Source organism: Rhinolophus sinicus, linkage group LG09, assembly GCF_036562045.2.
Source record: "Rhinolophus sinicus isolate RSC01 linkage group LG09, ASM3656204v1, whole genome shotgun sequence".
NCBI lineage: Eukaryota > Metazoa > Chordata > Mammalia > Chiroptera > Rhinolophidae > Rhinolophus > Rhinolophus sinicus.
In genome coordinates, this window is record NC_133758.1 from 21,767,489 (window position 1) to 21,791,154 (window position 23,666).

The 23,666-nt window shown below is 47.8% G+C and overlaps 1 protein-coding gene across 9 annotated transcripts in view; it reads left to right on the plus strand.

The window, feature by feature from the left end:
* Window positions 1-9,068: 9,068 nt before the first annotated feature.
* The window catches only part of LOXHD1 (lipoxygenase homology PLAT domains 1), a 141,317-nt gene continuing 126,719 nt past the window's right edge, over window positions 9,069-23,666 (plus strand). For 6 of the 9 annotated variants that reach the window (XM_074340025.1, XM_074340029.1, XM_074340028.1 and 3 more), the window contains exons 1-3: window positions 9,069-12,815; window positions 17,010-17,124; window positions 23,518-23,598. In XM_074340025.1, the coding sequence (XP_074196126.1) occupies window positions 12,686-12,815; window positions 17,010-17,124; window positions 23,518-23,598 (326 nt within the window). In that variant the 5' untranslated portion in view covers window positions 9,069-12,685. The remainder of the gene's footprint in view (window positions 12,816-17,009; window positions 17,125-23,517; window positions 23,599-23,666) is intronic. The other 3 variants (XM_074340030.1, XM_074340031.1, XM_074340033.1) reach the window with 1 other exon arrangement.

Sequence of the window (23,666 nt, forward strand, 5' to 3'; positions counted from 1 at the left end):
AATAACCGAAAGGGAAACGAAATATTTCAGATCAGTTCCCTCTGCGACGTCCACACCAAGCTGAGGTATGAAAACCATCAAACATCGTTCAGCGCACTGTAAGAAGGCAGAGAAGCACCTGAGCCACTTTAGAATTACTTCCATCCCCAACCATCCCCAAACACAACATGTTCATTGCAATCTTGGTGCTTAAAAGGTTAGCCCTCAGTCATCTTGAAGTTCCGGTAGGTGAAATCGTTTATTATCTGATGATGCAGGGTAAATGAGATGGGGAAACTCACTTGTTGGGGCTCACATTTCCCTCTCTTCCTCCTCTTCTCCCAAGAAAAAGGACAGGAGGAGCAGAAACACGTCTCTTCCATCTTCCTCCCTTCAGAGGAACTTGCAGTGTGGTCAGTGGCGGTCCCAGGGCAGCCTCTTTCTGCCCTTCTGCTGGGTGGCTGTGTCCTTATTGTGGCGGCAGGGTGGGGGTGGGAGGTGGTGATCAGGCCCTAAGCTGGGGCTGGGCTGGCTCTGCAGTGACTCAGGCCTGGGTTTACTTGTGAATTGAGGAATACGACTTTCCCCTCCACGATCAACACTTGTGCTTTATAAATACCTTCACCATCCTTTTTTCTTACCTGGCCTCGCTGTGTTCCTGTGAAGAGGGTGGGGCAGACAGGGGCATCCCTACTTAACTGAGGCCCAGAAACATGACAGTGTCATGCCCCAAGTCACATGGGATTGGAGGTGGTGCTCTGTTGTTGAGTGCCCAAGCTCCCCAGGGGCAGGGGGAGGTGACCGTGTCTTGCTGTGTCTCCTAGGCCCTGAGCTTTCATCCCTCTGATGATCAGGTCATTCAGCTGATCTGGAGTCTGGCCCAGGCCTGGGCATCCCTCCGGCCTCAATCCCTGCCCAGTATCTGTGTGGCGGGGCCTGATTGGTGTTCATTTTTCTCTGGGCTCCAAGCCCTGGCCACCCAAGAGTTGATAGCACTGGGTGGCTGTCCCTGGTGGGGTGGGAGGGGAGGCAGCTGTACTTGGAGAGAGTCACCCAAGGCCACAGTTCTGAGCAACATGAGAGTGTGGAGGGCATCAAGCTTGTGCTGCCAGCGCCCTGGTGCTGTGGCCATTTGGGAAGAGCCTGATGGGGTCCCAAGCGGCAGCTGTTGCCAGCCCACCCAGGAGCCAGCCCTCCAGCACCTTTCTCCAGCAGGACCCTTGCTTCCCACCGTGTCTGGCTTCTCAACAAGTTCCTGCCTCCAAGGTCACTTTGGGAGGCCAGCTAGTCCTCTCTGGGGCTCCTCCCACACTCTGCACACACATTTTAGGGGTGTGGCCAGGTCGTGGTGGCTTACAAATTTTCTTTCTGGACCTGACGGACCTTCCTTCAGAAAGCTATAACTCTTCTTCAAAGCTGTATTGTTTGAACTGTGAAACATACGTATATGGTTTTTTTTTTTAACCTAACACTGTAGCTCCATGAACATACAACCGGTTGTTGCGTGGTACAGTTCGGAGTCAATGTCCTGCCACTTATTCCCAGAATGAAGCCAAGACAGGCAATGGGGTCAGCAGGAGGACAGCGGAAACCTTTGCCCTGCAGCACCTGGGCACGGCTTCAGCCAGGCTTGATGTCAGTTTCCAGAAGGCCTTGCCTAGGGGCTCATGTGCAGGCAGCCCACGGAGCTTGTCCCTGAAGGGTTGGTGGCACCCACTCATCCCTGCGTGGCCTCCGGTATGTGAAGACAAAGTAGCCACATGGCCATGACCTTCACATACTCCTCAGCCCCATCCCTGCCCTGCTTTCCTCTCCCGGAAGCCGAATCACACGGCTTTGTGCTCCATGGAGCCTTTTTCATTGGAAAAGAAGAGGGAGGCCAAGACGTCTTATGCTGGTATGTGGAGACACTCCATCCATGCGTGGAGCTGGGGCATTGCTTAAAAAGTCTCTCTCTTGCTCTATTGATTTGCTCACCCTGGAGAGGAAAGCTCTATGCCCTTCCAAGGAGCCCGGGGGGGTAGGGAGTGGATCGGGGGATGGGGCTGTGTGTGTGTGTGTGGCCAGGTCTGGGCAGCCCAATGCGGGAGGCTGCCAGGACTTCTTCCCAGGAATGCACAGCCACCCTGGGCACCTCTTTAGGCAGGGTTGGGGGGTACGTGAGGATCAGGATGCCTGTCTGTGGTAGGCAAGGCAACTCAAGCGGGGATGCAGGTGTGCTCACCGGAAAGTCCCAAAGACCAGGTCCAAACCACATTGGGGGGAGCTCTGACCCGACTATATAGGGAGCAGAAGGACATGGAAAGAGGACTGCAGGCTGCTATCAGAGAAGCGAGAGTTCCTGAGGGCTGCAGGGCTGCCAAGCAGGGGAAACTGAGATATGCTCCTCACCTGGAAGCAGACCCCAATATCTAGGTAGCTTCGCAGACATGCCTCTCTTTAAGCAAAGTAGCTCTGTCAAGGTCCAAAGTCACATCAAAGGCATCTGAGCACTAATTACCCTCCCCTCCCCTTTTTTTTTTTTTTTTTAAAGTTCTTTTCATGCTCATCTCCTATTTAAAATAGGGTTATGTTAAAAAAAAATTGTTTGTTAATTCCTGCGCAAAGCACCCTGACTGGAGCCTGCTGGTCTATGAGATGTAGATAAGACGGCTTAGCGTCCTTACGTCCGCGTCTTGTGCAAGTCCAAAGCCTTCCCTGTGATCTCTGCAAATTCGCAGGGATGCTTTTTTGATCCCTTTGCCTAAGACTCCTGCTTTTGAGCATGTTTCTGTTGTATATCATTTAACCACCCGGAAATCTGTGGAGCCCTTTCTTAATTTGATGATCATAGAATGTGGGCCAAATTGTGGTGGGAGGAGATAGGAAACAGATGGAAACCACTTCCAAACAGGCGACTTCAAATGGAATGTTAGGTGTCCCTCCCTGGCTCACGTGTCCTTGGACAGCCCATCCACTGGCCAACCTCCCAACGTGGACTGGCCACGTGGCGCCAGCTTCAGCCCATCTCTCTGGCCCCTCTTCTTACTCTGCATTCTTTGCTTCCCAGTTCTCATCTCCCCAACTCTGTCTCAATGGAATACACATTCCTGCCATTTTCTCTCTGGAGCTGTTTAAGCATTTTCTGTGTGGTTGGTCTCCTGCTGAGCCTGGATCTCAACTCAGCTTCCATCTTGGAGAAGTTCAGTGCCAGCTGCAAGATGTTTAAACATTTCCTTATTACAGTTGCATCTCATTGTAATTAATTAAGTTGTGTTTCATGCTTGCCAAACACTCAAGCAAGCAGTTGTGGAACCTAAGGATACTGTTCGGGGGCAGTCCTGACGCCTGGGTATTGTATTCGAGTCTATCATAGCATGAAAAGGAGCCGAAGGTCAGGGAAGTAGGACTTCAATACATATTTTTGAATCAATCAATCGATCAGTCAATGAGCTGGGGGACAGAAGTTGAATGTAGTCCTTTTATTTATTTAATAAACACCAGATACACACTACTTGTCACTTCATTCAACAAGTTTTTTTACATTTATTTTTTAAGTATATTCGGTGTACAATCTTATATTGGTTATATTAATTTCAAGTGTACAATATAGTGATTTGACATTTTTATACATTATAATATCATCATCCCACTAATTCTAATAATCATCTGTCATTGTGTAAACTTATCAGAATATTACTGACCGCATACCTCGTCCCCTTTCACCCCTCCCCCACACCCTCCCTTCTGGTAACCATCCCCTTTGGTCTCTGTTTCTATAAGTCTGTTTTTATTTTGTTTTGTTTTTAGATTCCACATATAAGTGAAGCCATATGGTATTTGTCTTTCTCAGTCTGACTTATTTTACTGAGCATAATACCCTCTAGATCCACTCATGTTGTTGCAAATGGCAAGATTTCATTCTTTTTCACAAAGATCAAAGGTTAGAAAAGAAGTGGCACAGAACTGCTAGGGTAGTCGACTTTTTGAAAAGACTTTCCAGTTTTGAGAACTTGGAAGCCCCACCAGCAAGGTGAGTGCTGTCTCCTCACCCCAGGCTCAGTGGGCTGGGCTTCCGTGGGACCACCCAGCAAGTGTACTGTGGTTCCCTGCAGTTGGGGCACAGAGCACTGGCGCCCCACTCTTGCCTGGAGAAGCTCAAGTGACCCAGGGCAACGGAGTCAAGCTGAGTTGGGCAAGTTCCCATGGAGTCCTGGTGCTATGGATGTGTCCGGCCGAGGATTTTCCAGAGGAAAAGGGTGTCTTCTGCCAGAGTGAGGGGACTCTGGCAGTGGAAGGCTGTGGGATATACTGCTGGGGCAGAAGCTGAAGTGGGATTGGGGACTGTCTACCCAAAGGAGGGTAATGGCTCTGTCCGGGGCGCTGGCTCTGAGAGCAGCCTGGGAGCAAACCCGCCAAGATTCCCGTAGAAGATTGGGCGTTAAACACCTACAGAGACTAATTCTTTAGTGAGGCTGGGTCAGATCTCAGCTCCCAAGAGAGGGAGGAAGTGAACAGGATAGAAAGTGATGGCCTGGCTGGGAAGAGGAGCGAAAAAGCCTGCGTTTCACAAAGATTAAATGAAAAACATTTCCCTAGTATTTCCCAGTAATCTTGAAGGCCTCCTAAAGAACCTAAATGGTATTCACAACAGCGGTCAAACCACACGGTGGCAGCAGGGGGCGTGCGTCACCCACAACTAAACCTCACTAGTATTGTTCATCCTGACGTGTGTGTGGTTTTCTCTTTTCTCTTTTTTCTTTTCTGTTTTTGTTGTTGTTGTTGTTGTTTGTTTCTTTGTTTTGTGTGTGTTTTAGTTTCAGGTATACAAAACAGTGTAATAGACATTTCCTCATTCTGATTTCTGAGCTGTCCCTCAGCAGGACAGGGGACAAGGCGAAGTTGATCTTTCCTGGGTAACGAGGATGTTTAGGATCCGAGATGCCTTCCATTTGTGGGGACCTGGGTGGCTGCAAAGAACAAAGCTGCCCCAGGCCTTGGGGAGGATGTGAGTGTCCACTGCTGCTCACAGGTCCTGCATCAGCTGGGAGCTTTGAAAACTCCATGTCCAGGCTCCACCCCAGAAGGAGTGAATCATGATCTCTGGGAGTGGGACCCAGGCGTCAGCATTTTTTGGGGGTGGAATATCTTCATAGTCTTAACATTTCTTTCATTTATTTATTTTGAATTATGTGATCTTTTAACCTTGCAATTTTAATACTCTTTTTTTATATGCCGTTTTGATGTGTATTGAAGTGGAAAAATATTTTTTTTACTTCTATCCCCTACCTCTTCCTCTTTGGCAACCATCGGCTTGTTCTTTCTATCTATGGGTCTGTTTCTGTTTTGTTTATTCATGTATTTTATTCTTTAGATTCCATATATAAGTGAGATCATATGGTATTTGTTTTTGTCTGACTTATTTCACTTGACATAATACCCTCTAAGTCCATCCATGTTGTCTCATATGGCAAGATTTCATTCTTTGTCTTGCTGAATAATATTCCTGTGTGTGTGTGTGTGTGTGTGTGTGTGTATACCACATCTTTATTTATCCATCATTAATGGATATCTAGGTTGCTTTCATATCTTAGTTTTTACTAGTAGTGCTGCAATGAACATAGGGGTCCATATATCTTCTTGGATTAGTGTTTTTGTTTTCTTTGAATAAATACCTGGAAGTGGAATTGCTGGATCATATAGCAGTTCTATTTTTTTTTTTTAAAGATTTTATTGGGGAAGGGTAACAGGACTTTATTGGGGAACAGTGTGCAGTTCCAGGACTTTTCTCCAAGTCAAGTTGTTGTCCTTTCAATCTTAGTTGTGGAGGGTTCTGTTCATCTTCAAGTTGTTCTTTCAGTCTTAGTTGTGGAGGGCGCAGCTCAGCTCCAGGTCCAGTTGCCGTTGCTAATTGTAGGGGGCGCAGCCCACCATCCCTTGTGGGAGTCGAACCGGCAACCTTGTGGTTGAGAGGACACGCTCCAACCAACAACTGAGCCATCCAGGAGGCAGCTCAGCTCAAGGTGCCGTGTTCAATCTTAGTTGCAGGGGGCAGAGCCCACCATCCCTTGTGGGAGTCGAACCGGCAACCTTGTGGTTGAGAGGACACGCTCCAACCAACAACTGAGCCATCCAGGAGGCAGCTCAGCTCAAGGTGCCGTGTTCAATCTTAGTTGCAGGGGGCAGAGCCCACCATCCCTTGTGGGACTCAAGGGATTGAACTGGCAACCTTGTGGTTGAGAGCCCACTGGCCCATGTGGGAATCGAACCGGCAGCCTTTGTAGTTAGGAGCACAGAGCTCTAACCGCCTGAGCCACCGGGCCAGCCCAGCAGTTCTATTTTTAATTTTTTGAGGAAACTCCATACTGTTTTCCATAGTGACTGTACCAATTTACAATCCCACCAACAGTGTAGGAGGGATCCCTTTTCTCCACATTCTATTATTCCGCTTTCTATTATCCAATACTATTACTGTGGATTTCTCCCTTTATGTTCATTAATAATTGCTTTATATATCTAGATGCTCCAATGTTGGGTGGATAGATATTTATGATTGTTATATCCTCTTCTTGGACTGATGCCTTTATAATTTGGTCTTTTTTCACATCTTTTGTTTTAAAGTCTGTTTTGTATTATATGAGTATTACTACTTCATTTTTCTTTTCATTTCTACTTGCGTGGAATATATTTTTCCATCCCTTCATTTTCAGTCTGTATGAGTCTTTTGATTTGAGGTCTCTTGTAAGCAGCATTTAGATGGGTCACGTTTTTTAATAGCTACCCTATTGGAGCATTTAATCCATTTACATTTAAAATAATTATTGGTAAGTATGTACTTATTGCCATTTTGTTAATTGTTTTTAAGTTGTTTTTATAAGGTATCCTCTGTTCCTTTCTTCTTCTCTTGATCTCTTTCTTTTGGTTTACTGTTTTTCTTTAGTGTTTTGTTTAGGTTCTTTTCTCTTTGTTCTTTTTATATCTTTTGTAGGTTTTTGGTTTGTGGTTACTATGAGGTTTGTGTACATCACTTTATAGTAGTCTATTTTAAGCTGATAGGCATTTAAGTTCGAATATTTTCTATGAGGACTGCATTTTTACTCCCCCCTCCATGTTTTATGTTATTGATGTGATATTTGAGATTTTTTTGTGTTGTGTATCTCCTAACTACTTACAGTAGTTTGAGTTGAATTTGATACTTTTTTTTAACCTTTGTAGTAGCTTTTTAAATATCTGATTTTCTGTATTTGTTGACTATTTGAGAAGGTTTTTGCCCTTCTCATATTTTCTTATTTTAGGTTATGGCCTTTCCTTTTCTATTTAAAGATGACCCTTTACATTTCTTATAAAGCTGGATTAGTTTTTGCTTGTCAGGGAAACTCTATCTCTCCTTCAATTCTGGATGATAACCTTGCTGGCAAGTTATTCTAGGTTGTAGGTTCCTTTCTTTCAGCACTTTAAAGATATCCTGCCTCTTCTTTCTGGTCTGTAAAGTTGCTGATTAGAAATCAGCTGATAACCTTATAGGGTTTCCTTTGTATGTAACTTGCTTTTCTCTTGCTTCCTTCAAGATTCTTTTTAACTTTTATAATTTTAACTACAATATGTCTTGGTGTGGGTCTCTGGATTCATCTTGTTGGGAATTCTCTTTGCCTCCTGGACCTGGATATCTGTTTCCTTTCCCAGGTTAGGAAATGTTTCAACCATTATTTCTTTAAATAAAATTTGGGTTCCTTTCCCCCTTGTCCTTCTGGGATCCCCATAATGCAAATGTGTGAGTGTTTGATGTTATCCCAGAGGCCCCTTCAACTAACCTCATTTTTAAAATTCCTTTTTCTTTCTGCCGTTCTGATTGGTGGATTTGCAGTAGTCCGTCTTTCAGGTTGCTGATCTAGTTCTTTATCAGTTAATCTACTGTTGTTTCCTTCTGATGTGTTTTTCATCTCAGTTATTGTATTCCTCAGGCCTGTGTAGTTCATTCTTATACGTTCTAACTCTTTGTTAAAATTCTCCCCAAATTCCTCTATTTCACTCTCAAGTTTGGTAACCATCTTTATGACCATGTCTTTGAATTCTTTATCGGGCAAATTATTTGTTTCCATTTCCTTAGGGTTTATTTTTCCCTGGAGATTTTTCTTATTCCTTCATTTGAGAGATATTCTTCTGTCTTTTCATCTTGTTTTACTTTCTATGTTTGATAAATGAATTAGACAAAAATAATTTTGTCTCTTCCATTCTTGGACAAGTGGCCTTATGCAGAAGTGGGCTCTGTGTAGACTGTGTGTGCCATGTGGATTTGGCAGGGGGTAGAAGCCCGAGCAGGCACCCAAGGCATATGGGGCACAGACTTACGGAGCTGGCGCAGCTCTGGGTGGGGAAGCCAGGTGTCTGTAGTAATGCCTTGTCGATCTTGCTTTTTCCCTTTGTTCGGGCTGAAATGTGCCCTGGTGGCGTGTCTGGGAACGTGCTGCAGTGACCTTGCAGGCAGGCCAGAGCCTGTGGATGAAGCCCCCACCCACCCTATGGAAGTGAGGGGTGATGTGGACAGCGTTGCTCACCATCCCCTTGGACTCCAGAGAAGTCCCACAGTCCCTGGAGAGCTCCCATAGGTCTCTTGTTTGTTGTACCGAAAGTGGTCCTGGGTAGGAGACTTATGTGTAGGTGCCATGTGCCCGATGGTTTGGGGCAGCTGCGTGGAGCCGAGCATGAGCTCACCGCCCCTGGGGCACTGGCCTTGTGGAGCAGCTCTCGGCAGGGAGGGCAGGTGGGTGTGGTGATGCCCTGTCTTCCTGCTTGCTCCCTTTGTTGGGAGACAAAGGCTCCAAGCATAATACTCTCTAGATCCACCCACGTTGTCACAAATGCAACATTTCATTCTTTTTTTAATTACTGCCTAATATTCCATTGTGTATATACACATGACATCTTCTTTAGCTATTCATCTATTGATGGACTCTAGGTTGCTTCCAAGTGAATTAAGCCAGGTAGAGAAAGACAAATACTGTATGGTTTCACTAGTATGTGGACTCTGAAAACAAAATAAAAACAGACTCGTAGAAACAGAAACCAAAGGGATGGTTACCAGTAGGGAGGGGGTGGGAGGATGAGTGAAAAGGGGAAGGGGAATATAGTCAGCAATATTGTGATAAGTTTACACAGTGACAGGTGATTCCTAGAATTAGTGGGATGATCACATCGTAATGTATAAAAATGTTGAATCATTATATTGTACACGTGAAACTCATATAACCAACATATAATAAGACTGTATACCAATTATACTTAAAAAAACAAGGCTGCAGGCAATGTAGCTGTGAACGCACTGAGGTGATCTTGCTGGTAGGTCCTAGGTCCCAGGATAGAGCGCCCCCAGCCCTGGCAAAGCAGAGAGGGATGTAAACAGAGGCTCTCGCAGGCTCCTCCCTCCCCGGAGAGTTCCCGTGGCTCCCAGAGGGCTCTCTCGGCTTCCCAAGACTTCTGTATTTGGTCTCTTTCACTTGTTTGTTGTCAGAAGCGGTTCATTCAGTGCTTGGTTGTCTCACCCGAGTAACTGCTGTCTATATACATGTTATTTGATTTTGCTCGTGGGAGGAGGTGAGTTCCGCGCCTTCCTATACCCCAGGCATCAGCATTTAAAAACTCTCCCTGTGACTCCAATGTGTAGCCCTGGGATGGAAGTTAAGCTAAGCCTCTCCCCAAAGCCAGGTGAGCTGATCGAGGTCACCTGGGAAGGTGTAGACTACTATGGCTTCCAAGTCTTAGTTCATATAACGTGCTACCCCCCTGCCCCCAGGAGAGGGTGTTGTTAAACTTGTAGATTCCAAATTTTACCTTCAGTAGGTCTGGGGAGGCAGGGGACACAATAAGGACAATAAAAAGCGGCATTTTGATGAGTTCTTGTGCAGAGTTTAATCCAGGTGGTCCTGGAATCCCATTTAAGGAAACATTGACCTTGACAGAGGGCACCTATGAGGGGAGGAGACCCAGAACACAGAAGAGAGGTGGTGGCCAGGGAACTTGGGTTCTGGAGCTTGGGGCTAAGAGCTCAATAGTTGGACTCAACGCCTGGCAGAGAGGTGGTGGGACACAGAGGTGACAAGAGAGGAGCTTGTGAAAAGTCGTGTGGTGGTTGCAGACTAGCTAGCTCCCTCCTCCTCTCTGAACCCTGCCTCAGGCTGGAGGCCCCAGGCAGGGCTGGCAGACACTCTCCTGCCCTCCTCTCAGTCCCCACGGGTCTGGGGCAGAGCCCCTCACTCTGGTCAGGGTTTTGCAGCCAAGCCTAGAGCGGGCCGGTGCTCTTCCCTGGCCCCTAGCCCATCACAGAGGACCCTAGCTGGGTAACCTGTCATGGTTGCTCCAGTGTCTACTTGTACCTGCCATTCAGTGCCTTAGAAATTCCCAGCTATCAGACAGAGGCCTGTCAGGTTCAAATCCACAGGGACCGCCAGAGCAATTCCTGCTGTCGGCTGGCAAGAGATGCCTTCCAGACCTCACATCTCTGTCACCCCACAGCCACTGCCACCCCAGGCAGGACTGAGTCTTCATTCCTTCTTCCTGGATTGGGTGGAAACCTGCCTTTCTATAATCACCACCTCTGGTCATAAGACTGTCCTTTCATCCACACAGGTGGATCTAGTGCTTGCTCCACAGAACAGTTGTTCATATTTGTGAAGGTAGCGCTCTTGGACCCAGGAAATGACCTCTTCTCCAGGCCAGTGGCACTCAAAGTGGTATTTGTTCTGGAACATTCACTTCACCAATACATCATTTATAGTGTGGTTTTTTTTAGCCCATACTGTTTTCCTTGTGGAAACAGTGAGAGCCTTATGTTCATGGCTGCTTTACAGACAGACCTGCCTGCAATTCAGTCATTTATTTATTAACTGAACAAATGCATATGGAGGCCCACTGTGTGCCAGGTGTGCTATAGGTTCTGGGAGCCTCACGGTGACCCTGGTGGCATGAGCCCTGCCTCCACAGAGCTCATGGCTGGGAGAGGCAGGAGGAAGGTGACAAGTAAAGAAGCCCTTACAAGGCAGTCCTCCCAGGAAATAGGGGAGACACAGACGTTCCAGGCTGTTCACTTGTGGCCTCTGATATGCTACAGAGAGAGGGAACCCGCAGAAGAAGGAGGACACAGAGTGCCGGTCCTTGCATACAGGAACTGAAGGAGGGCTTCTGGAGCAATTTGAGGTGATAACAAAGCATCACTCCCCCCTCCACGAAAAATAAGAAAGAGAAATTCAGATTGAGAGTCCCAGGCATTTATTAAGCCTCTACTGTGTTCCAGAGGCTTCCACTTGCTGAGCACTTTCTCCAAGTGCCCAACATGTTTGCATGCATCATTAGTACCCCCCTTTGTGGATGGGGAGACAGGCCTTGGCCAGGCCACATGGCCAAGAGGTGCTCATCAGGCCCAGTTCTGGCCAGTGACCTCACCAGGACAGTGGAAGGAGCGTTCCAAGTGGACTGAAAATTTCTAGCAGTTTAAGATTTACATAGAAATCTTAAGACTGGGGTTGTAAGAAATCTTCATAAAATCTTAATTAAGTGCCTTAATAAAATCTTGATAAAGTACAATAAGTAAGGAAGAGGAGTGTAGTGGCCCTGAGGGGAATTTTCCTTTCTGACTGAGGGTAGAGAGGGGTCTGTGGGCCCTGATTCTCTTGCCCCAACTGAGAATGCCCCATATGGGGCTGCAGGTGGAGAAGGTCAGGGCCGAGTAGGGTTGGCATCTGCAGTGGGCTCGGAAGGTTTTTACTTTTTTATGTGAGAGCCCAGAGGGCAATGCGGGTGATTTCTTGTTATAACACATGCCTGTGAACCTTGCCCGGCTTATCTGGGCATTGTGGGGTCACCCAGGACACTGAGAAACCCCCCTGGTGGGCTTCCCCAGTGTCCTTCTCTAGGGTCTACCAGTGCTGTCACTCACAACTCAGTAAATGCTTTGTGGGTGGTCCGAGCGCTCCTCGGAGCAGCACCCCTGAAAGGTAGCAGGTCTCCCCTGGCTAAATGGCCACTTTAAGGAGGCAGCAATCTTGAGATGGAAGCAGAGAAAGAGAGCAAGAAAAATCCAGCAAGAACCTTGCCTGCTCCGTAAGACGATCAGAGGTCATGAATAATGGAGAGAAACAGGCCTCTGAGTCCTGGCAGCTTAGCTGGTTTGGGGCTCTGCTCTCCTCAGGAAGGTCCCAGGCCCAGGGGCATCGTTCACGGCCCTCGAAGCCTGTGGGGCTAGAGTGATCTCCATGGCGGGAGGCTGCCACCCACCCCTCGGGTGGCCTGGAGGAGATCCAAGGGCCCCCCTTGCTGGGAGGCCAGGTGGGAAACTGATGCCAAGGGCTCGATGTCACCTGATTCTGCATGAAGGGAGGAGAGAGCTGTTGGGAGGGGCATGGAGGAAGGAGGACAGCCTGCCCTCAGCCCCTATGAATAAGTGATGAGGCCCAAGGAGAAAACCCAGGGCAGGTGCAAGAGGAGGTGACCAGCAAGGGGATGGCAGAGAGAGGGGCCAGGGACAGGAAAGGCAGAGATAAGGCACTGAGGTTCAGCTCAGAGGCCCAAGAAGCAAGGGGAGCAGGAGCAGCGCTGTGGGCACGGGGGACCCAAGTGTGGCTCCTGGCCCACCCAGACGGCACAGGCGCCCAGGGAGAGAGGGCCGAGGGTCCAAGGTGGTGCAGGGAGGTAGGCCCAGTGAGCTAGCGAGGGCCAGGACGAAGCAGCCAGCAAAATGATGCCCCAGAAGAAAAAGAGGAGAAAGAAAGACATTGACTTCGTAGCGCTGTATGAGGAGGAGCTGCTGAACTATGCCTCCGACGACGACGACGAGGAACTGGAGCACGAGTACTACAAGGCCAAAGGTGCGCGGTCCGGCCAGCGGGGTGTGGGGGGCGCAGCCGAGGATCTTGTCCTGTGCTTTGAGGGAGGAACTTGAGGTTCCAACCCGTTTCTCATGGATTTCCTATTGCGTCTGTACTATCTATATCCCCTTGGAGTAAACGGGCAGGCATTACGCTAGCGCCCCCTACTGGATGCAGAGACAGAGACCTGCCCTTTGTCACTATCTTATTGGCACAGAATAGACTAGAACGGCAGTGCTCACATTCCCCAGGTCCTTGCCCATGAGCCACATTGCAGTCTGGTCTCCATGGCGTGGCCTGCTTTAGGCAGAGCCTGACCTGACAGGACTGTGACTGGGTGTGGTGGGGAGGACGCCTGACCCCTGGCAGCGTGTCCAGCGGGGGCTCGGGGCTGCTGCCCACTGTGGCCAATGGAGATGGGGGCCTGGGGCTTTGCAAGGAGAGGCTGTGGCCCACGTGGACTCTGGACCCCAGAGCCTTGTCCTTTTAGTCTCCTCTTCTTCTGGGGCTTTGGGAGCTGCTTTGAAATGCTCTACCTTCTTGCCAGGTAAACCAGAGAAGGGGTGAACTGGGAACCCAGGAGCCAAGTTTGGCCTGCAGAAGGGTTTTTTGGTGTTTTGTTTTCTTCTGCCTTTTAATGTTTTCAAATATTTTTGGCTGTGACTGCTTCTAGGCTGTGGACTTCCGGGTTGTGATAGTCTCCACCTCTCCTTATTGTTTCATACCAGCCGTGTGTTATCCATCCATGCTGCCTGTCTGGTCCCTGAAGGCACTAAAATTCTCAGCACTTACTCCAGAGGGGCTCACTAGTCCCTGTAAGCACCATATCCATTCATTCGTTCATCCATTCCCTCACCCATTCATTTATTCACCAAGTGTTTATTGAATGCCTGCTCTGTGCCTGCCCAGGGGCTTATTCACAATCCCAGCATCTGTTGGGATACAATTCCTCAAGGCAGCCTCCTTGGGGATATTGTTAATGGAGATGATGCAGTGATGATGAGAAGGATATTGATGCTGATGATGACAATAATGGAGATGATGATGGTGGTGATGATGATGACAGTAATGGTGACCATGAGGACCCTGATGGTGATGATGATGATTGTGATGGTGGTGACGATGACCTTGATGGTGATGCTGATGCTGATACTGATGCTGATGATGATGATGATAACAATGGTGACAATGACCCTGATGATGATGATGATGATGACACTGATGGTGATGATGTGATGATGGTGGTGATGCTGATGATAAGTCTACCACTTACGGAATGCATATCTTTTGTCCAACTGTGGAGGAGTGTCTGTAAGATAAATGCCCAGAAATGGAAATGCTAGGTCAATGGGTATGAACATTGAAAACTTTGTTTTATTTGCTTTAATCCTTCCCATAATCCTTCAAGAAAGAAATTATCCCTACTTCAGAGATGAGGAAATTGACGCTCAGTAAGAAATTTGGTTGAAATCACATAGCCAGTAATGGTAGAATTGGAATTCAGATAATAATCCATTAGTTCTATAGTTCATGCTCATTTTATTGATTGTTTAATTCATTCATTTATTTGCTCATCCATTCATGAGGTTAATTACTTATTGAGCATCTCCCACTTGCCAGGCTCTGTGCTTGGAGCAACATCTCTGTTGCTGTTGACAATTCTTTGTGCTGACAAACGGACTTTATGAGTTGGGGTCCTCCCCTTTAGAGCCAAACAGAATTTTATATCTTCCACAGAATTTGTTTTTCCACAAGATAGTTCTTCAGATATCTGAGTTTTTTTTAATTAAAAATTTAAATTTGAGGAATAATATATATACAGCACAAAACTCGTAAAGGTATAGCATGATGAATTGTTCCATATGCGTGCTTATGTAACCACCGCTTAGAACAAGACACAGAACACTTCCAACCTCCAGAAAACTCCTTCGCTCGCCTTCCCAGAGGTAATAGTTTTCCTGATTCTATCCCCATAGATTAGTTTTTTCTGTTTTTGAACTTCAGATAAATGGAATCATGCAGTATACACTTTTTGTGTGTAGCTTTTCTTTCACTCAACATTGTATCTGAGCGATTTATCCATGTTGTGACACGTTATATAGTTTGCTCTTTTTTTGCTATGGTGCACTATAGCATTTTATGAATACATCACCATTTATTTAACCATTGTATTGTTGATGGACTCTTGGGTTATTTCCAGTTTTTAGCTATCATGAATAAAGCTGATACAGATCTTGTACTTGTACACATCTGTTGATGAACACATGCACTCATTTCTCTTGGATTTATAATTGGAAGTAGAATCCCTGGGTCATAGGATGGACATTATGTTTAACTACCAGAGCTCATAACAATTTACACTCTCACCAACAATGTACGGGAGTGCCAATAGCTCCATATTCTTGCCAATACTTAGTATTGTCAGTCTTTTTAATTTTAGCCATTCTGGGGCATATATAGTAGTATGTTATTGTAATTTTAGTTTGCATTTCCCTGATGAATACTGATGCTGAACACATCTCCATATGCTTATTGGTTATTTGGATACCCTCATTTATGACATGCCTACTTAATTCTCTTGTCCATTTTTCAACTTTATTGAAGTATAATTTTACAATGAAATGCATCTGTTTTAAATGTGCTGTTTGATGAGGATGGGCACATGTATACTTCTGTACAACCATTAGCACAATCTATATGTAGTATATTTAAATTATCCCCCCAAATTTCCCTGTGCTCCTTTTCAGTCAATTCCCCTACTCCAAGGAAACCATGTTCTGCTTTCTGTTACAATAGATTATATTTGTCTTTTCTATAGTTTCATATAAATGGCATTATAGTGTATAGTGTTTTATGTCTGACTTCTTTGGCTCAGCATAACGAGCTTGAGATTTATCCATATTGTATGTGTCAGTAGTTCATTCCTTTCTATTGCTGAGTAGTATTCCATTGTATGATGTACTACAAGTTGTTTATCCATTCACCTGGTGATGGAGATTTAGGTTGTTTCCACTTTAGGGCTATTATGAATAAAGCTGCTACGAACATTTGTGTGCGGGTCTTTGTGTAGACATGTTTTTATTTCTCTTGGGTAAATACCTCAAAGTGGAATTTCTGGGTCTTAGGGTAAGTGTATGTTTATTTTTTAAACAAATTGTTGCCTATTAAAAAGATTGTGTGGTCCTTTTTTAAATATAGATTTGTACCCTTAATGAACTATTGAGATAGTTTCTTCATCCTATAGCCCAGACTCTCCTTTTCTCCAAACCAAGCATCTCCAGGCCTCTATGTCTTCTCTCATATGATGTGGTTCTAGAATTTTTGCCAGGCTGATCATTTTCCTATGGACACTTGGTTTGGAAATGCCCTGGTGTATATGCAAGCCATGTGGGCAACACTTTAGGGCCCAGAGTTGTCCCAGGGAGGGCTCCAAGAGTTGTTTGCAGATCAGACACCCCTATGGTGTGGACTAGGAAGAATTAAGGCTTTGGTTATTGCAAGAGACAGAGAGTCTTGCAAATATACTGCTTCCTTTCTCTCCCTCACGGTGTCTTGATGGGGACCTTCATCCATCACCAGGGACATTAAAAGGAAAGGTGTCAACAGCAAACGGAACAAGTTACAAGGGGTCAAAAAGAGGGGAAATCAGTGCCCCTACCAAAGAGGGACTCCTGGCAAAGCCCTGCACCCCCCAGCCCTGGAATGAATGGCTTATCCTGAGATAGCAGTGCAATGCCCAGAAGGTCATGGGAGGTGAGGCCTGGCAAGGCAGCTGCATTGTCAGAGGGCAGAGAGGAAGGTGCGAGCCTGGTGCAGGCTGTGAAGAAGGTCATGTCTAGGAGGGCCTGCGTGTGCTGTGCTGGAAAGACCACAGACTGGGCATCTGGAGGCCACAGGCTGGGTTCGGGTGTTGACACCGTATAATGTGTGACTTGGGCTTGTCCCCGTGCCTAAAGGTTCCTTACCTGTAAGATGAGTATGCAGCATGAAGTGTGCAGGTTTGGACTCACAGCAAGACTTGGTGTGAGTCTGACCCTGGCTCAGAAGCTTGCAGGTTGTAGCGGGGTTCACAGAGTCCTTTGTGGCTGGGCATCCCCTGAGGGGCTGGCAGGAGCTATGTCTTCTCCAAGCCCATGTAGGGTTCTGGGTGTTTTTCTCTGAGACCGCCATCTGTCTTCTCCTTTCCTCCTCCAGTGTACGAGGTGGTCACATCCACAGGAGACGTTCGGGGCGCAGGGACAGATGCCAATGTGTTCATCACCCTTTTTGGAGAGAACGGGATCTCTCCTAAACTCCAGCTCACCAGCAAGTGAGTACTAACTAAACCTTGGTGGGGTCCTGGGTTGGGAGTCAGGGGAGAAGACGTGTGCGTCCACGGGCACGTTACGTGGCACCAGCCTCTGCTAATGACAGACCTACCTGTCAGCCAGGTCTCTCCCAGTGATTTCCTGTCAACCTTCCTTAGCGCCTCTCTTGAGTTTTTATGTACAGTAATGTCTACTTTGGATCTCAAAATGTGCAAGAATTCAGATTAGCTATCCCTTGATGTGGGAGAACAAAACTCAGGATCAGGAGGCCTGGGTCTGGGTCCAGCTTTACCACTTAGTTGTCATGTAACTTTAGTCGAATCTCTTGTATCCAAGGCCTTGGCTTCCTCATATATCATCTGGAAGTGAGAACCCCCTTTTACCAAACTCATAGGGCTTTGGAGAAGAGGAGACAAGGTCATGCATGTGAGGGAGCCACGAGCTGAAACGCTGCTCCTACATCTCCCCTAGGAACCAGCATCGTATTAAACCAGCTCACGCACACTCGAGTCAGCCATTTACATTACTTTCGCGTGTGCTTATGTGTGTGTTTGTGTGGATGAGCATGTGTGTGTGTGTGTGTGTGTGTGTGTGTGTGTGTGTGTGTGTCTTGTGTCTTCCATTTCCTTAGAACCCATTGAGAGCAGGACCTTCTCTCTTTTCAAGCCTTTCCTCCCACTGCACACGGCACTCACAGATATATGAGTACTCGGCCATGCTTAGCAGAATCACTGAATTCCAGAGATGTCTAGGGGCCTTGCGGACGGTCTAGGCAGCTGGTTTTCAATCTGTGCTAAACGGCACCCATGACATATCAGCTGATTCTGGGCCCACTGTGCCCCATCCTTCCTTCCTCCTGAGCAGCTCAACTTAGGATTGTTCTCCCCACCAAGTTTCTGGGTCAGGTTCTATTTGCGCCAAGAGCTCCGTAGCCAAGAGAAATTTGAAAACCGCTAAATGTGATTCACCCATTTTGCGGAAACTGAGGCCTTGAGAGGAGCAGTGAGCAGCTGAATCATGGAGCTTTTTGGTGGTAAAGCTGGTCCTCAAACCCCAGGTTCTTAATGTAGACTTTTTCCTCGAGCATGTGGCCTGTGGCCCTGGCCAGTGTATGTGGGGACCCCTGAAGGCTTTCTGGGGCTGAGGCTGTGACCTGTGGGGATTATGGCTTGGCTCCTCCAGCGATGGCAGGGGAAGCTGTGAAGGGCTGGGGCCAGAACATCCCCAAACTGTGTCCGCAGCAGACTGACCAGGCCCTGTGCCACTTGTTACTCTGAGATCAGACTATGGTGTAAAGGCCACAGTGTTGAGGCAGGCATAGCACCCTATTCTGTCCGTTTTCCGCATATCAAGGTACCCGCCTTCTTGTTCTGCTTATACTGCAGAGTGACTCATTTGTGGAAGTCTTTCCCTCCAGTGATGGGGGCCCGGTAAAGAGAATACAGGAAAAGTCCATCCTCTTTGCCATGTGACCTCCCAGAAGGCACCCGCCCAGGGAAAAGCCAGTAGACCTTGGGGAGTTGGCCAAGTTGTTTTCTGGAGTTCCCAGCCTGCCTTTTTTAAACAAAAGGAACAATTTTCTCCTTTTGTGGTGGTTCCTCCCTGTCTTTTGTGCATCCAGTATCCTTAGACTCTTCTTCCTCACCTTTTTCAATACACCTCTCAGGAAGGCCCCCAGGGTCATCTCTTATAACCCCTCCTGAGGCTTTGTCACTGAGTCCCTGTTCCTGGGAATCTGAGTTCCCGCCTTCCTTCTCAACAGGGAAGGAAAGACTGCATCAGGGTAAAGGAGTGTGAAGCATGAATGAGCTGGCAGTGTCAGCAGGGTCTCCAGGCGCTGCTGGAAGCACACGTAGGCAGGCAGCTTCTCTGGGCTCGCCCACGGTTAGGAATCAACAATCTCCCCAATTACCCCGCAGGTCTGCTGGTGGGGGTCTCTCCCATGTCTGTGTCATACTCCAGGTAGGACAGCAGGGACACAGATCTGGCCAGGACCCCAATAGGGCTGGTCTGGAGGGTTCTGCAGGAGCCCATGGTGAGTGGTCGTTTCAGGGACACAGGCTTGTTGTGCAGAATCAGCTGTATGCCCTCGAGAGGCTGGAGAGGTGATGCCCAGAGAGATGCCAGGTAGGGCCAGAGGATGAGGGGAGGTTTGCTTACAAATAGTCAGAGCTCTGTGCATGAAGTGGGATCTGGGTGGCTAGAGCGAGACTTTATAGGGGAGGACACAGTTGGGGCGTCACATGGTGAAAAGAACTCAGGTAAGAGAGGAACAGAAAGAGGGTACTTTAGAAGGGGAACAGCTTGCAAAGGTATGGAGGCTGTGTGGGCCCCACAGTCCTCCAGGGACTGGGAGGTGACCTGGAGGGCACAGAAGAGGAAGGTTGCAAAGGCAGGGCAGGACCAGACTGTAGAAATCCTTGTTTGCAAGCCGATCAGGGGACGCTCGACTTACTATGCAGCCAAGAAAAATTAATCTGACCACAGTGAGCAGATAAATGGAGAAGGAAGAGCTAGAGTCTGGCTGCTGTAAGACCTGAGAAAACGGCCACAAAGAGAATTGCGTAGAAACGAACCTCACCAAGACCCTTTCGATTCAAGACAGAGATCTCGGGTCTGAGAGGGGAGCATTGCTTTCCAAGGAATTCCAGGTTGCCCATGTCACCCGATGCCCGTGGCCCTGGTGGTCAGCAAGCTCTGTGAGACTGAGATGCAGTGAGCCCAGCGCAGCCATCACACCCGCCAGTTCCTGGGTCTGCTCAGATGCCCACGCGTCTCCGAATCTCTCATATCACTGTCTGCTGCTGTCCCCTCCTTGTCACACCATCTCACCCCAAACCAAAGCTATGTGTCAGTTGAAACCGAGTTTCTTTTTCCTTGCTTCACGCACACACATACACAAACACACTACAAGGCATTTGTGAGTGTATCAGGCTGCACTGATAGCTTGGGGCACCAGAAGTTCACACGGCAGCAATGCCAACAATTTACATTAAGCCACCACCTTGCCTGGAATTTTTCCCTGACCCCTTTCTCTGTAGCCACTGGCCATGTCTCTCACCCTGCCTTTCCCTCCTGCTTCTTCCATGTCCTTTTCTCTCTCGTGTCTTCTCTCCTACGCCCAGCCTTTCACCTTCCACTCCCAAATGGCTTCTTAGGAGTTTTGATTTTTTTCCAGTAAAGGAACATTGGGGCCTGATGTTAAAATGCTGCCTGTCCTCACCCTCGTGGTCTGGTGTCTAAATTCCTCCATACATATTGGACCCTCTCCTAGGCAGCAAAGGGTGTGACATGTTCACTTTGATTCCCCATTAGCCGACCCCCACACCAGTTTAGTGGTAACAGTCGTGGATCCCAGAGACGACCCCTGTCTCTGGGTTTCCTTTCCAGTCATCAAGACCAGCCCCCACACTGCATCATGTGTTTAGAATATGGCAAAAGGATGGGATCTCATTTATGTTCTGGATCACGGTTCTCCTGTTGGGAATTCACCGTCTGAGAGTGTCAGAGAATGCCTGGCATGTTAGCCTGCTGGCTCTGCCTGGTTTGCGGCTAACATGCCCTGTGCAAACCGTAAAAGCCCTCCTGGGGAGGGGGCATGGGCACTGGGCTGTGTTCTGTATTAGCCTTCATTCCTGGGTCTCCCAGGAGCCGTGGAGAAGCTGCAGTCTTCCACCAGGGAACGTGAAGAAGTCTTCATTTCTAATGTTTCCTTTGACCAGGGAGGGGCCCTCTGTCCTTTGCTATTTCTACTCCATCCCAGTCATTTTTCTCAAACCCTTAGGCACTTGCCAGAAGTGGCGATTTCAGAATCTGACCCCAAGTGGGATGGGGTTGGGCCTTGTTTGGGATTATCCAGCCCCTCCCTGAGACAAGGGAGTCCGTATAGCCATGTCCCTGAGTCCTTTTCCTCTCCCTCCTCTGAAGAGAGAGACCCCTGTGAGACAGCAGCTTCCTCTTGTCTGCCAAGACGATGTTGGTCTTCATCTTACAAACACCGGGCTGATGGTTTCATCTCCTGTGATGCCCCAGAAGGCTGCAGTGTGGCCGTGAGACAGTGCTGAGCGCTCCCTGGCCCACCTGGAAGACCTTTCTCTCTCGGTCTCCTTTCCTCTATCTCAGTTCTTAATATTTGTTTTCTGAGTGGCTATAAAGACCACGGTCAACCATTCAACACACACACACTGGAATGCAGGAATCCACATTCCACTTGGTCCGTGCACAGGGCCTTTCTGAAGGCACGGAGCCCCCCCTTACTGCTCGCAGCTGTGGGAGCCTCTTGTCAGAGGCACCCCGGAAAGCCAGCTGCTTTCCTTCCAAATCACGTCTCGTTTTTTCCTTTCTAAATCACCCTCCTCTTTCCCTAATCATCGGCATTGGCTGTTGCCCAAATTCCACGCACCCTGAGAAGATGAAGCCAGCAATCCTCAAACTCATTCCAGAGAATTCGCCACAGGCAGCTGCAGGCTGGGTGGAGTGGGGGCTCTCTGAAACATGGGCTGTACTTTTTACATAATTAAACAAAACAAGACGTTCTCCCTTCAGAAAACTAAAGAAAAAATAATATATATATGTATAGACCAGAATAAATAACTAACACTTCATAATAGTCTTACCATCTAGACATGAGGTTTTTGTATAAATCCTTCCCATCTTAACTGTTTTTAAATGAAGTTGCTATCCTGTTTCTATTGGTTGTTGTTTTGTACATTCTATTTTTAACTTGCTTTTTTTTCTTTTAAGCCTATATCATAATCTTGTTTCTGTTTCACAAAATCTTTTTTTATAACAGGATTTTTAATGCCTGCATAATATTCCATCGTATACCTTCCCAGGGTTTATGTTTCTTAGGGTATTTATTTGAGGTAAAGACTCTTATCTATTTATTCTAAAAAACAAAAACAAAAATCAATTCCTTGTCTCAGATATTGAAACAGAAACTATCTCATATTTATTTCTTTGTTTCCTATTCACACAAATTGACATACAGGATCCATGTTTATGTGTTTTCCAAGTCATTTGACAACTGCTTTGACTCTGAAACAAAATGCAGGTGTGTTGTTATTCGCCCTTGGAGGTCAGATTCTGACAGGTATATGCAGTGAGCCGGGGACTGGGCCCTGGCATCCAGCAAAACAGGAAGGTTGTACCACTCTCCCTCTCCCCCTCTGCACCCAGACTGCACCATTGGGGTCCCTTTTCCCTGACAAGGCCGCCCCGATTTCATGAGCTCCGCACTGCTTTAGAAGGGCCACAGGCCCATGTCTCATGATATACCCACCGTAAGGAGACATCTCTCTGGGCAGGCTGTTTGCCAAAGTGGGTCTGTTTGCAGAATCACAGCATCTGAGAACCTTAAAAGCCTTCTGTTACTGAGCGAGTCTGAGTCTTGTTGCCTGGGGGAGAAGACCCTTCTCCTCCCTCTTTATTCTGAAACACACTGGTGTCCAATAAACAGGCGTATGTCTTTGTGCTTTTCTTGCCCCATGGGCGGGGTGTTGGTGCCGAGAGCCGGGGGCACTGAGGGAGGTCTACAGCTCTCAGCCCTGCAGAGACATCACTGACGGGGCCGGAGAGCTGCTAAGTCCCGGGCGGAAACAGCAGGCATCCTGGCCCACACAGGGGAAGGGGCAGGTATCCACTTGAGATTCAGGCTTCCATTCCCGGAGGAGTCTGTAGCAAGTTGGCTCCAGCCCTCCCATCTACACTGATCGAAAAAGGGTGCTCCCAAGGCTGGGCTCACTGCGGAACGTCTCAGGTGTACTTGCTTCCGTTTGCACCATCTGCAGGATGCCAGATATGCCTTTGCTCACCACCTCACTTCCCCAGTTGCTGACTTGGGTTGAGTATTTTCTTCCTTGTTGGACTGGCAGGACCATGGGCCCCCACCCAAGTTCTGCATCCACTTGGGGCTGCCATTGCTACTTTCCCCAGCAAGAGCAAGGCAAGAAAGGAAGAGGGGCCAGAAAGCCTGCAGAACTGAGAGCAGCGTGGCTTTCATCACGCCCTCCTTCCTCCTCCTCTGTCCCAACCCAGAACAGCCAGAGGGCATTGGCTCACGGCTTTGCAGAGCCAGGTTCCGGTCCCAGCTCTGCTGTCAATTAGCAGTTTACTTGTTTGTAATGTGGGGCTAGTATTGCCCACCACGCCTGCTTTGACAACACATGGCAAGGACCACATGGGAAGCTGAGTGTGGAAGCAATGAGTACTAACTGTCCTTGCCCTCTGCCTCTCCAAGTCACATGAGAAAGGACTGTCAGGACAGGATCAGTTCCTTGTAGCACTTCCCAGGAGTGGGACGGTGGATGAGGAAGGGAGGTGCCAGCCCTTGGCTTTTCTCCCTGGCCTGTGAGCCAAACACTGATCTGTGCTAACTGTGCACATGTTCATTGCAGGAGTCAGTCTGCCTTTGCGAAAGCCAACACTGACGTGTTCCGGGTAAGAACAAACAACGTGGGCCTCATCTACAAAATCAGGTGAGACGCTGGGCCCTGGCTAGGTGCAGTGTGAGAGGCAGGCAAAGGACAGTAGGAACTGACTTCAC